Here is a 14,182-nt window from a genome sequence, read left to right as displayed (position 1 = left end):
CCACCATCTTTTACTTTCTCCTCTGCGGACTCCGCCCATCGCTTCCGTTTTGAAGTCACACCCAGGCCGACGGCTTCATACGTCATCAAGCCTAGTTTATTTCAGTTAACTGAGCATTACATAACCATATTACAACAATGCATGATTAACTAAGAATAACAGTTAACTTTATATTTGTTAATATTCTTTTCTTGATGTCTTGATGACCTATGGAGCCTAAAAATGTGTCAGCCTCAGAGACTCAGTTTATAAATCATTCACACAAATACCACACAACATTTTGAATGTATTTATAATGAATGTATTCATATAAATTGATCCAGTCATTGTTTCTGAATATTTAGGAAAGTCTCAAATCTGTTTGTTGTGTTTCTGTAGATGATTGTTGATCTGTTGTTGGAAGAGCAGATCGGCCATCTGAGCGAGAGACGCCTCATTCATAGCTTTGGACCACAAACAGAATTTAAAAGAGTCTGTTGATAAATCCTCAGAACAGAGAATCTCAGTCCACACATGAAAGAGACCGCGTGATGGAGCTCGAATCACCTTCAGACGGCTCTGCAGATATTTCCTATAGAGATGTGTATCTTCTGTATCCCTGCCTTTTACTGGTACATCGAATCCACCTTATAGAAGAACACAGAAGAATGATGACAACCTCACACAACAGCCTGAGCCTGATAGTTATGACGACACAAAATCACACTTCATACCCATCTTCAAAAAATCTGATCTGTACTGACACGTCATTCCAAAATCAAAATCTTTCCAGAATCCAAAATCTTTCCTGACCACCTGTAAATGAAAAGAGGTTCTCATGCAGAAATCCAGACTTGCTTCAAAAAATCTCCATGAACTAACAGTGAATAAACAAGATCTTACCAGCTGTTCTTCATGAGGAGGAGGAGGAGGAACATTATGACCATAGATGACCTCTGGATTATACTGACTAAACATCACTGGATAGAAAACCTTTTGACCTTTCGACACAGTAAATACAAGGATAATTCGGTAAGGAATAATTGATGATGGGCTGTTAAATTATTCAAAAATAATGCACACCCGCGGTGGTAATGCTGCCCGATGCGAAGCACTGTTACATCATGGGTGTGCATTATTTTCAATTATACCACAGCTCTGTTGAATGCTTTATTCTGATGGGTTGAGAGATGTTCCACTGGTGTTGATTATTTTCTGTAAAACACACACATAACCTGTCAAATGTGTAAGGAATAATTGACTCCGCACATTTGAATTATATAAAAATATTGGACACCCGTTGTGGTAATGCAGCATTCCGGTCCTTTGAATTATTTAAAAATAATCCACACCTGCGGTGTAACTCCACTTCGGTTTGTGCCGCTTTACCACCTTGGGTGTGCATTATTTTCAATTATACCACAGTTACCACAGACATTGCTCTGGTGGTTATTTTAAGACATTTGACAGATCAGGTGTGTGGTTATCGACAAATAATTAACACCTGTGTGGAACATTTCTTAAAACAGCCCAAGGGTATAAGAAATAAAGGATCATCTTGAGTCCATACTTTCAGTAAAGCAAAAACGAGACAAAAGTATTTCTATAATGATAAATGGTTATTTAATGGAAACAAACCCCTTCATTTTTATAGAGTACCTGCTGCTGCATTGATTCGACAGGAGCTCAGGAACTCGGCAGTGAAGTGAACGTTTACATTACAGAAGAAGAGGAGGACATTACTGTGAGTCCATGCGCCAACTCCAACCTCCAGCCCTCGAGCTCTGGAAAACTCTTCATTCAGATGAATCAGAGTAAAGTTCCTGTATTTCATTGTCCTGCATGTCGAGCAGATACTCTATTAGCAGTAATGTTTCACTATGAAGATCATTAACATTCAAGAATTCAGCTGTTTCTCATCTCACCACAGTAAAGCAGAGGTTTGTCTATACTACCTTGATATTTCATCCAGAATTCCTTTCACTTCATCCATCTTTTCAGAACCAAATAATACCACGGTAAGATGCGTCCTCTCTTCTTGACGAATACAAACTTTACTGAGACCGGAGAAAAGATGTGACAAAATTAAAAGACAAGTAGATATCACGTTAAACTAAATGTTTGAGATGTTTCTCTTCTACCTGAAATTCTGCATAAATCGTCTGAATATTTCCAGTTGGTTTGTCAGCGGTACAATAATATTGATAAGGATTTGGGATGTGTCAATAAATTCATCCGTAACTTTTATTAACGGTGCAAATGGACGAAAGAAGATGAGCCTCCTGAAGTCTGGAGAGATGTTTTCTCCAAACACCAGATCATATAGCGTTCCTTTATCCCTTTCTGTCCGAAAGATTCCTGTCGTAAAGTATAGAAGAGATATTTTAGACTAACAGATCTCGTTCTGCTTTTTCATTTTATTCCCATGAAGTAATCCACACTGATCTGACCCTCAAAGAAATCTTTTGGAGAGTAAGATCTTCTGTGTTGAGAGTCTCCAGGCTGATGATCATTCAGCACGTGTAAGGCGCTCTCTAACACTCCGTCCAGCTCACTCCTGCGGTCCGGTCTGATGGGTCTTTCCACGGGGTGTCGTGATAGTCCCGTCTCCAGCTGATAAACCCTGTGAAGAGTGAAGCTCTCGAACGGCACCACGCTAAACTCATCAGATACTCGCTCACCTGAACCCGTCTCAGCCCTTTTGAGCTGGTTCTGTAGGAAGCGTTCCAGATCCGAATGGGTTTTTTCTTCAGGATCCAGTGAGAAGATCACAGCAGATCTCTGTAGCTGTCTGCTCTTCTCCCGCAGGTCTTTCTTCAGTTGAGAGATTTGTTTGGTGAGGTTGGTGGAGAGCTGAAGGTATCGCTCCTCGTGCTGGTGCAGTAAAGTCTCGTATGAAACTTCAGCCGCTGGGTTTCTTGAGCAGGATTGAGGTGGATGATGATGGGTACACAACAGGAGCAGCACAAAGCCGGCGAGCAGTGTGAGAACAAACCTCCATCTCTTGAACATGGCTGCCTGTAAAAGAACTAAAGATAACATTGACCATTTTTATAATGAGCTCACCTGAAACCTGAAGAGAAAAATCTTATTAATAGAAAAGTGATGAATCAACACAAAAGTTAAAGACAGTTGGAGATCCAGAAGATATTTTATGCCTGACTGATAAATACACAAGCCAAAAGACAAATTTATATACAGTGCACTCCAGAAGTATTGGGACAGTAAAGAGGATCAGAAACATATAAGATAAATATGAGACAAACGTGCACAATGTCACATTTGCTCAACATCAGATTTTATTTTAACACATTATGCTTTACTAACAAAAACAGACAACCTTTCATCCTGACGCATGCGTGTAAGAAGCAGTGGATCAAACTGATAGTACACATTATCTGCTTTTCATGTGTGAACAATTCATGCATCAGGACACAGCTCATCACTTCAGACAATCATCTCAATATGATCACATTCAAATAGAAATGTGTTACTCCTTTAAGTCTGTAAATTGTTAAAACGGGTGAAAAAAATGACATTCTGCACTTTTGTCTCATATATTTCTTATAATTCATTTATGCACACATCTCTTTTTCAAGAAAATGTCCAGAATTGATCTTCTCTCTTTTAAAATAATCTATTTTAAGACATTAATCTGCCAACATTCACTCTTCACAACACGCACAAAATCCAATGTCTACTTACCTTCTTATTCGATCACTCTTAAGATTTAGTTTGTAAGTGTAAGCTGAATGGTAATGTTTATGCTGGTGGTTACCGCCCATCAGCGTGTTTACATTTAACCAGCAGGAAAATGTTGTGAATGGCCTTCTGTCTGTGGACTCTCCTGCACACAACTCAAATATGAAACTAAAGAGGCTTCATCCAAATTCATTGAGAAGCAGAAAGGATTTCTAGAAACAAAACTCGTCTCTGAAGTTTAGTAAGAGCAGTTACAAGACGAACTGATCCAGAGAGACTGAGATAACTGTGTGCTAGGACTCTGGTGATCCATAAATGCAATTCGTTCATTTATCTGCCAAGAAAACAAGTTATTCTACAAACAAACAAACAAAAACAAGAGTTCAAATGGGTTTTATTACATTTTTTTTCAAGTATTGTAGAAAAACTGTTCAGATTTATACAAGTTGAACAAACAGATGCAATGTTTCTATATTTGCATTTCCAGTGTTAAGAAAGTTATCTTTAATTCATAGAACAGTAAAACACGTTTTTACAGTATGTAGATATTATGGAAAAAAGGTTAACCTTTAACTTAACCAAAAACTCACTGTTAAACTGTCCATCACTGTGACCATGGAGACTAAAATGTGCATTTTCATTTCAGCAGGTTAAACATGTAACAAAAGATCCTGAATACAAACATGCTCTTAAACACATTGTACTAGTATAGAAATGTTTGAAGAGTCATATAAAGTCAGAAACATGTGAACAACTTTTACAAATAATTCAACAAAATACTTTTCATAACCAAACTTCGTAGTTACTGAAGAACACTGAAAAATTGAGATGAGGTCTGAAATAAATGGAGTCTTAACCAATCACAGCCATGACATCTATGATCCAATCATATCATAGACATAGATGTGATAGTCATCTTCAAACTTAATAAAGTAAACAGATGGTTTAGCCTGAACCTGTTGGATAATAGTGCCCATCTTCTCTGTGCCATCTTTATTTAAACACTCCACCTGTTTGCCAACCAGTGTGTCCAACACTTCTCCAGGCTCTCGGACCTCTCCCGAATCATCTGAGAATGAGAAACATTTCACATTTTAAACATTCGCTTCAGTCTTATCTCTCTTTCAGAATGATGATGATGATGATGATCTGTCTCCTTCACAGGAACTTCATAATCAAACTGATTCTCCTCGTCTGCTTTAAACCCATAGACGCACAGTCAACATACAGGCTTGCTCACCTAAATCTGGAAGTATCCGGAGATCACCTTCTTTATAATCCTGCAACAGCGGATACATGTAAAGCGTGGGATCTTTCTCGTAGGTTATGAAGAACCAGGTTGGCATGACAGGAGCTCTGGAGAGCACCAAACCTCTCCACTCATCCTTGGATCCATCGTCCTGTTCAAACATGTGTCCCACCGCTCGTCCCAGCAGTTTGTTTGCTAGAAGACCGTCACCGACTCGAAACGAGGCAATTTGGCTGTCTAAAATCTCAAGGTTTTTAACTCTCGTGTCTTTGAAAATCTCAATGCCATAGACGCAGTCGACAGAATCATACTTGATGAGGTAGAGATGAAGGTTCACGGGTACCTGGACGAGTACGGTCCCCGTCCACAGAGACACCGGACTGTGACCGTCTTCCTTCCATGTGTGTTGGATTCTACAGCCCACAATATTCTCAGTGTGACATTGGACAGATGTGATGTTGTGATCGACTGCGTTACGCTGTCTGTGTCTGCACATAACAAGAGATCTTTCAACAGATCTAAAGGAAATCTAGTTTAATAACTTTCAATGATAGGAGACAGAATAAAACACTCACCTGTGAGAGCTCTTCTTCACTACAGACCGGTCACCCAAAACACCACGTACTGAAATAATCAAACAGTATATATATATATATATACATACATACATACATACACGTACACACACACACACAAACAAATATATATATATATATATATACAGTAGTTTAGGGCTTCACCTTTAGGATCTTTGGAGCGATGATGATGATGGCTTGAGCCATGTCCATGTGGAGTCTTCATCCTTCCCTATGAAACTTTCTTTGGTGCCTGTTTAAATATAAAACTCAAAAACTGTGATGGCTGACCAGACTGCAGTTACATCCTCATATTCATATACAACAAACTAGCAGAAACTATTCCCAATTTATTACATAATGCATCATGACAAATGCAAATGGTAATGAACAAAAGTCATCTTTATTTTTACAGTGCTTCATGCAATGCACACAGAGCAAAACACAATCAATAAACAATCCATATGATAACATGCTTTGAGATAACATCACAACAGCAGACTTACTTGTGTTTTGTAAAGTGCTGTTCATGAAATAATCCTATCAGGATTTGAGGCACATCCACAAATTCTATTCTGTATCATTCATGATGAATAAAGTCATAAGAAAGTTTAAAAGTTTTTTATGAACAAGTTTAAATCGATTTTACTCACAGTGTTGTGTTTGCACGCGATCGCGACCACGCTACTCCGAACAAAACAAAACAAAACAAACTTCTCCCACCGCGCAACTATTTTATACTTCACTACACGTGGATCTTCGCATGAATCATGTGTTTATAAATGAATGATTCTTGATAATATCAATGAAATTCATCAATGAAAAGAAAGTTTTACTCGACAGCGCGTGTCCTCCGCGCAGCACAGGGACGAGCAACAAAACTGACTGACCGGCGTGAGCGCGCCTGTGATACGCGGGAATGTGTTTGTTTACAGCATGGTTAACCTGCAGTCCCACACGGCAAAAAATTATATATATTTAAATATATTTCGAAATATTGAAAAAATTGTCAAAACTATATATATTTTTAGCAAATAAATTTGTTGAAATATATTTTGGAACATGTTTACAAAACTATATATTTTCACCGATTTTCGCCAACAACAAAAAAAACATTTTAAAGCATTAAAAATATATTTTGCCCTCCATATATTTCAATTCAAGGCATTGGAAGAAAAACTTTGTGTTTTAAAAAAGGTTAAAATTAAATATATTTTCAACTTCAAAAATATACTTTATAAAATTAACTTGTATTTAGCATATATTTAAAATATATTTTGACAAAGAATACATTTTTGCCATATTGGATGTAAAATTAGAAATGTATTTGATTAACCCTTGAAATACATTTTAAAATATATGTTGATATATGAAAGTTACATTTAAATATATTTCCAGATTCAAAAATAAATTCAATTAAGCATTACTTTCAACAAAATGTATTTAGCATATATTTAAAATATATTTTTGATCATGGAATGTATTTTTTGCGTATGTGGTATTCACATTTGTGCACGTGTTTTATTGTGTACATTAAATTCATAACGAGTTGTATAAATTTGGACGAGTTGTTTCATTTACCTGTAGCGCCGCCTACCGAGAGTCTCCTGACATTGATGAACTGAAACGTATTTAATGTGTTTGTCATCTTTTTTGCACATACAAATCAAATGAATTATGAACGAGGTTGGAAGTACGGTCATCAGTTTTTATTGTTATTATTATTGTTTTAAAGGAATATTTCAAAAAGACTTTTACATTGAAGTTGACTCTAACAGAAAGGACTTTGCTCTCACGCACCGGAAACCCGGAAGTGGATGTTTAGGAATGTTCATGTTATAAAGTGGAAGAGCAGAACTGATCAAGACTCAAATCTCTCTCATTTTAATCTCAACAGGATGATTCAGATATCGAGCAGAATGTGAATCTCGTCATGTTGCTCAAACACATCCGCGTGAGTGAAGTGAACACAATATTAATTCGTGTGAATGTAAACATCGTATGGTATGTGGATAAACTGTGTTGTCGTCGTCGTCGGGCTGTCACATGCTTCAGATGAGTTTATAATGTTACATTTAAGTTCCTGAGATTTGATTTAAGATGTGACAAAACGACTCGAGTGTTTGTACACCAACAGCCGATGTGACCATCTCAGATTCTTTGATATTTCTGATGAGAATGAAGGAGAGCGGATCAGATTGTGAAAGTGATCGTGTTAAAAACAAACAAACAAACAAATATGTCTAATTATTGTATGATGTTATGTGTTGCAGGAGCGCAGTGCTGGTCGGGCGAAGGTGGGCCACGCTGTGGTGGTGATTTTTCTGGAGTTTTTTGCCTGGGGTCTCTTGACCACACCGATGCTCACAGTGAGTCATTTCACTTTTTATTATGAATGAAAGCAAAGCTCTGTTGTAGATGTAAACATTCACTTGAACTGTATTCAGTGAGACACATCTTTGTCATTGAGAAAGTTTCCGTTTTAAATGGGTCATTTTACAAGACTTTTTTTAAGATGTCAAATAAATATTTGGTGTCCTCAGAGAACATATGTGAAGTTTTAGCTCAAAATACCTCACGGATCATTTATTATAGCATGTTAAAATATTCACTTTGTAGGTGTGAGCAAAAATTTGTCGTTATTGGGTGTGTCCTTTAAAATGCAAATGAGCTGATCTCTGTACTAAGGGGTTGTGTACACCAAAACTTTTACGCCCGCGGCCGGCGCATGTTTTCAATTGTTTCCTGTTCGCTGAGCGTCGAGAGTTGAAAGAGATTCAACTTTGGGAGAAAAGCTCCGCTCGTCAATGTCAGTTCTCACACGGCCGCCCAATCACAGTGGAGGAGGGGCGGGACATTACCACGGCAACCAACCGGCTCGCAGCTGAAGTATCACAGCTACCAAAGCGCTCAGCTGAAGAAAGCTGGCACTCAGCTGAAAAACAGCTGGCATTCGGCGTCCTCAAGGCGTTTTCAGCCGCGTTTAAAAGTTTTGGTGTGTCCAGCCCCTAAATGGTAGTGCTGTGGTTGGATAGTGCAGATTAAGGGGTGGTATTATTATAATAAGATCCCCTTCTGACATCACAAGGGGAGCCAAATTACAATGAGCTATTTTTTCACATGCTTGTGGAGAATGGTTTACCAAAACTAAGTTACTGGGTTGATCTTTATCATATTTTCTAGGTTGATAGAAGCACTGGGGACCCAATTATAGCACTTAAATATGAAAAAAGTCAGATTTTCATAATATGCCCTCTTTAATCAGAATCAGAAAGAGCTTTATTGCCAAGTATGCTTGCACATACAAGGAATTTGTTTTAGTGACATAAGCTTCCAGTACACAGAGACACCTACACATAGACAAAAACTGTAGGCAGATAAATAGGTGTATAAACAATTGTGCTATAAATGACAATGGAATAGGATTGAATAAGATGCAGGGATGTACTAGAATGGAGGGGTAACAAATAAATATAATAATAAACACTTCTGATGTTTTACTTTAGGTCCTGCAGAAAACCTTTCCACAGCACACATTTCTCATTAACGGTCTGATTCAAGGTGTCAAGGTAAATCCTGCATCTCATTCATGTTCTTTAATAATAATGTGGCAATCACTAAAGAAGATATAAAAGAAAACTGTGACTGAATCTATCGTGTTTGTGTTGTTGTCTGCAGGGCTTTTTGTCGTTCATGAGCGCTCCTCTGATTGGTGCTTTGTCTGATGTTTGGGGCAGAAAAAGTTTCTTGTTACTGACAGTGTTTTTCACCTGCGCTCCCATACCGCTCATGATAATAAGCCCATGGTACGAACCAATCATCAGATTCTCTCTGTGTCTGACATATATTTTAATAATCAGAAATGTGATATTATGTTTCTGTCTTTTCTGTTCAGGTCTTTTTTTGCTCTGATGTCAGTGTCTGGACTTCTCTCTGTTACATTTTCTGTTATATTTGCATATGTAGCTGATATTACAGAAGAGGAGGAAAGAAGCACAGCATATGGACTGGTAAAACAAACAAACAAATAGTGGCAGTCGGCCGGTGACTTCTTTTTTGAGGGCTCATCAAAACATGTATGTAACCCAACCCGCCATGTGTCTGGCTTGTCATTTGCGTTCGTTGCGTCATGTAAACTTGTGTGCATCATGCATTATGTCAAAATATGTGTCTGCTGCTGACGCTCTGAAGGGGTTTATGATAAAAGAGACACTCGTGTCTGCCAGAATCTCATGTGTAATCAAAGTTTAGTGTTAAGTTAGTGTCTTGCGAGTATTTTGTGAACGTGAGCGTCTCTTTTATCAAAAAACCTTTCCACGCGTGTGCAGCAGGCACCTATTTTGACCAGACGCATGATGCTCATAGTTAACATGATGCCATGAACGCATGTTTTGACATGGCGAGCAACACGCATGACACTCTAAACACATATACTTTGAATTCGCGCCCCTCAGAACAGAAGTCACCGACCGCCACTGTAAACAAATCTAGAGTTTTACTTTGCGATGGCAAAGTCCCTTTAGTGAAGTCGTGCCACCAGCCAGTCATGTTTACAACGATAAAAAGATATTAAAGTCATTATCAAAGACATTACTGTCACACCTACTTAAATGGTGAAAGACAGATATATCTAAACTTGTGCGCTAGATTCACAGTTAAACAAGATATTTCTGATTAATTCTGACAATTAAACTTGTTTATTAAGCTTAAATTAAGCTAAAACACTTTTTTTGAGATGGTTTAGCTCCTGAGCATGTGCACAGGTTAGCAAGCTCCTCCCCTGACTCTACAGAGCTCCTCCCCTAGAGAATATATTAGTCTTTATCCAATGATGATTGGTTCATTTGACTGGAGGGCGGGACTTCTGTTGCCAGAGCGATCATTTTGAGCACTGCATTGCCCTTTATTTTTAGTAATAGCAGTGCTTTGTCTGGTCTTATTTGATAAATATCACACAGTTCTTCTGTCGGTTCCAATAATGTGCTGACAGTTTGTCAATGGAAAATATACATTAAAGTCATGTCCAGATGAATAATCTTTAAGTCATCACTGATCTTTCTTTGTCTTTAATGATTGTTTTGAAACCTCTCATTATGGTTTAGTTTTATTAATCCTCTTTGGTTTCAGGTTTCTGCGACGTTTGCTGCGAGTTTAGTGACGAGTCCTGCTATAGGAGCGTTTGTATCTGTCAGGTATGGAGACAGTCTCGTGGTCCTGCTCGCCACCATCATCGCGGTGTTGGATATTCTCTTTGTTCTGCTGATCGTTCCTGAATCTCTGCCAGAAAAAATGAGATTATCATCCTTTGGTTTGCCTATTTCATGGGAACAGGCAGATCCATTTGCTGTAAGATAGACTTTTGATGTAATCACTTGTGTATTCATGTTTGTTTATATTCTCCGAGTGGTTGACGTGTTCATCTCAAATGTAATGGGGAAGTTTTTGGTTATTTATGTTGTATTTTGTTCATATTCAGTCGTGAGTGTTTGTGAAAGTCATCTTTTGTTTTTGTTCGTGATTTTCAGTCTTTAAGGAAGGTTGGAAAAGACTCCACGGTTCTGCTCATCTGTGTCACAGTTTTCCTCTCTTATCTGCCTGAGGCCGGACAGTATTCCAGCTTTTTCCTTTATCTGGGACAGGTATGTTTGGGAATGTCAGTGTTTTTTAGTTGACCGTTAGAGCTCCAACTTGTATTTACTGATACCAAGCTGTTTTTACTGTTCAGGTCATAAACTTCTCTTCTGAGGCGATCGCTGGCTATATTGCGATGGTTGGAATTCTGTCCATCGGTGCACAGGTGATGAGATGTAAAAGAATTTAAAATTAGAAAATCAACAACATCATCAAGTATTTGTATTCACAAACAATCATATTATTGTTTTCCTCCCAGACATTACTTTTACGTGTTTTGATGAAGAAGATTGGAAATAAGAGCACAGTGTTATTGGGTCTTGGATTTCAGCTGTTCCAGCTGGCCTGGTACGGCTTCGGCTCAGAACCATGGTAAGATTTCTCACGGCTTTTCTTCATTTATTTTCTGTAGTCTGGGTGTAAAACGATTGGTGTTGTTGTTTTTTTTCAGGATGATGTGGGCCGCCGGGGCGATCGCTGCGTTGTCCAGCATCAGTTTTCCTGCGGTAAGCACGCTGGTGTCACACTGCACGGATCGCGACCAGCAGGGTAAGAATGAAACCAACAGCACAACTGTTTGTAAACCATGAGAAACTCTTACATTAGATGAAGGCATCCGCTCTGATTTGACTAATTTCTTCTGGTTTAAAGGAGCCGTTCAGGGAATGATCACTGGAATTCGAGGTCTGTGTAATGGACTCGGTCCGGCTCTGTTCGGATTCATATTCTTCCTCTTCAACGTTGAACTGAGTCCGGTCGAACAGTCTCACGTCTCACCCGACAAAGATGAGGTAGGAGAAACCGTTAAACTACATTACATGTTCATTACAGAACAGGGGTGTAACAATACATCGTGCGATTCTGCTTGCAATGCTTCTCAATTAACGGCGCTACATCCAAAGGCCAGAGGGCGCTCTCGTGCAGAAACTCATTATGCATCGCAGAAGAAGAACCATTTACACACGTAGCTCCAGGAAATGAATATAAGCATATATTTATATTAAGGTGACCAGACGTCCCCGTTTTCCGGGGACAGTCCCATTTTTTGGTGTTCTGTCCCCGACTGGAGCATCCCCGGAAATGTCCCTGTTTTACAGCAAGTCCAAAACAACCAGCAAATACACTGAAAAACTCGATCAACATGTAGCCTTTGTAGTACCAGACCGGAGCAATCATGTAATGATTATTTTTACCAGCCGAGGGGGCCGCGAGCTAATCACTTAGTTGCGCGCCACTGACATGAGCAAGCGTCATCAAGTTATCAAAAGATATGAAAACAGTCAAAGTTATTGGTGGTTAAGGTACTAACTACTCATGTTAAAGTAATAAACCAATGAAGTGAACTGATCACAGCATGGTACTGAGTATTTGTTGTGTGTAGGCTAAATATTATGTTTACATTTTGCATTATTCCTTCTGTTCTTCACGTTTACAATGCTGTGAAATCAGCTGAACTAGTACTTAAAAAAGTAATCTTTGATAAGCAATGTTCATTGTATAAAAAACATGGTTCAATTAATGGAATTAAAAAAATGACTTACTTTCTTAGTATTTTTCTCTTGTTTTTTGTACAAATATAAAAAAAATCTTAAATCAGGATGCATCTTGATGAACAAAAGGACTTAAGAAAATAAGTCTAGTTTTTACACCAAAAAATATCACATTTGTGCTTAAAACAAGCAAAAAAATCTTAACCCTTAATTTTAAAAAAAAAGTCTTATCCCATTGGCAGATTTTTTTTGCATGTTTTAAGCACAAATTCACTTCAATTTAATATTTTTTGTCTTAAAGCTAGATTTTGCTTATCAAGAAAATACATCTTGATGTAAGAATTTTTTGATATTCGTAGTGATGGTTTAACGTAACCATCCTCAACTGCCAATTTTGGGGACATCGTCCAACCCTAATTCGTACTGAAAAAAAGACAATAACTATTAAGTAATAAGTAAGTAAATAAGTAAGTTAGTGATTTTTGCAGTGAACCCACAACAGTAAAAAGAAGGAAACTTTCAAAAAAACGTTTTGTCCCCATTTTTTGATTCATAAATGACAACAAATGAGATTTTAATGATATATTGACAATTGAACTAGGAAATGTCCCCGGTTTTCATTTTAAAAATCTGGTCACCTAAATTAATTTATATCGCTGTTCATCAAACCTTTTCGGGTATTTTCAAGAAACTAAAGAATATTTATAATGATTTTTTTTTTACAAGTGTTGCTTTTTCAAATGCATGTTATAAACGGCTCACAGTGATTTTAAATTGATTAGGACTTAACTGATCAAAGAGCCATGATGCATAAAAGAGCTGTGCATGATATCACCTTTGATATTATTAGTGTGTATCACAAATTATCATTACACCCCTATTACAGACCTATTAAAGAGAAACCCTTAAACCTGTCAAAAATATCAAGGATCTCAAACTTTTTATTACTGTAGCAGAATGACAAAAAACCTGATGGGATCTGTCTGTCACTTGTACTGTGGGCTTGAACGGCCGATGATGATGAGGTTCTGAAATTTGTTTAACTTGATTGGTTTTGATCTTTCAGAAGTCGGCTATTCCCGGTCCTCCCTTTCTCTTCGGAGCGTTTACGGTTCTGTTGGCTCTACTGGTGGCCGTCTTTATTCCCACAAAACAGACTTCAGAGGTAAAGACCTGCAGTACTTGGGTCTTGACAGAACCTGTGAGCGGCGGTGTCCCAGGGTCCAGCTCAGTTCCTTTGAGCGATGAAGACAACGAGCCTCTTTTACAGGACAGTAGCGTATCACCGCCTGAACCCACTGTATAAAGACCAGCAGCTTTTTATCAAACGTCTAAATGTTTCTTCTTGCTTTTTTAATTCTTTGAAAGAGAACGTGCCTTTATATTTTGGCATATTTACGCACTGCTCTGTATCTGAATGTAAAGTGTAGTCGGCCTTTAATATATTCATGATGACCTTTAACCTCTGAACTTATTATACAGAATGCAATAATGATGAAGTCATGTTTTCATTAAACTCGAGTGACAGATCTGTTTATTTAAACAAGCAGTGCGTT

General features: G+C 38.0%; 3 protein-coding genes across 4 annotated transcripts; 1 reads left to right on the top strand and 2 right to left on the bottom strand.

The window, feature by feature from the left end:
• Positions 1-145: 145 nt before the first annotated feature.
• Positions 146-2,991, bottom strand: csgalnact1b (chondroitin sulfate N-acetylgalactosaminyltransferase 1b). The gene is made up of 7 exons (XM_065270361.2): positions 2,430-2,991; positions 2,121-2,337; positions 1,935-2,036; positions 1,639-1,817; positions 883-980; positions 714-795; positions 146-626 (listed from the first exon to the last, which is right to left on the bottom strand). Exons 1-7 carry the CDS (start codon positions 2,989-2,991, stop codon positions 352-354), a joined length of 1,515 nt encoding a protein of 504 aa, XP_065126433.2. The 3' UTR covers positions 146-351.
• A 1,087-nt stretch (positions 2,992-4,078) lies between these two features.
• On the bottom strand, positions 4,079-6,385 carry spinb (spindlin b). 2 transcript variants are annotated; one of them, XM_065247857.1, is made up of 6 exons: positions 6,159-6,385; positions 6,012-6,080; positions 5,671-5,758; positions 5,506-5,554; positions 4,922-5,418; positions 4,079-4,750 (listed from the first exon to the last, which is right to left on the bottom strand). In XM_065247857.1, exons 3-6 carry the CDS (start codon positions 5,729-5,731, stop codon positions 4,557-4,559), a joined length of 801 nt encoding a protein of 266 aa, XP_065103929.1. In that variant the 5' UTR covers positions 5,732-5,758; positions 6,012-6,080; positions 6,159-6,385; the 3' UTR covers positions 4,079-4,556. The 2 variants fall into 2 exon arrangements, with proteins under 2 accessions (XP_065103929.1, XP_065103931.1); XM_065247859.1 differs by lacking the exon at positions 6,012-6,080.
• Positions 6,386-7,296: 911 nt separating this feature from the next.
• On the top strand, positions 7,297-14,172 carry mfsd14bb (major facilitator superfamily domain containing 14Bb). Its single transcript, XM_065248071.2, has 12 exons — positions 7,297-7,459; positions 7,779-7,874; positions 9,012-9,074; positions 9,184-9,311; positions 9,401-9,515; positions 10,633-10,851; positions 11,031-11,144; positions 11,231-11,302; positions 11,396-11,508; positions 11,588-11,685; positions 11,788-11,927; positions 13,693-14,172. The coding sequence occupies exons 1-12, from the start codon at positions 7,439-7,441 to the stop codon at positions 13,930-13,932; spliced, it is 1,419 nt and encodes a 472-aa protein (XP_065104143.1). The 5' UTR covers positions 7,297-7,438; the 3' UTR covers positions 13,933-14,172.
• The last annotated feature ends 10 nt before the right edge of the window (positions 14,173-14,182 follow it).

Source organism: Paramisgurnus dabryanus, chromosome 11 (assembly GCF_030506205.2).
Source record: "Paramisgurnus dabryanus chromosome 11, PD_genome_1.1, whole genome shotgun sequence".
Classification (NCBI taxonomy): Eukaryota; Metazoa; Chordata; class Actinopteri; order Cypriniformes; family Cobitidae; genus Paramisgurnus; species Paramisgurnus dabryanus.
Note: the sequence above shows the minus strand (reverse complement) of the source record. Positions and strands in the feature narration are given on the sequence as shown.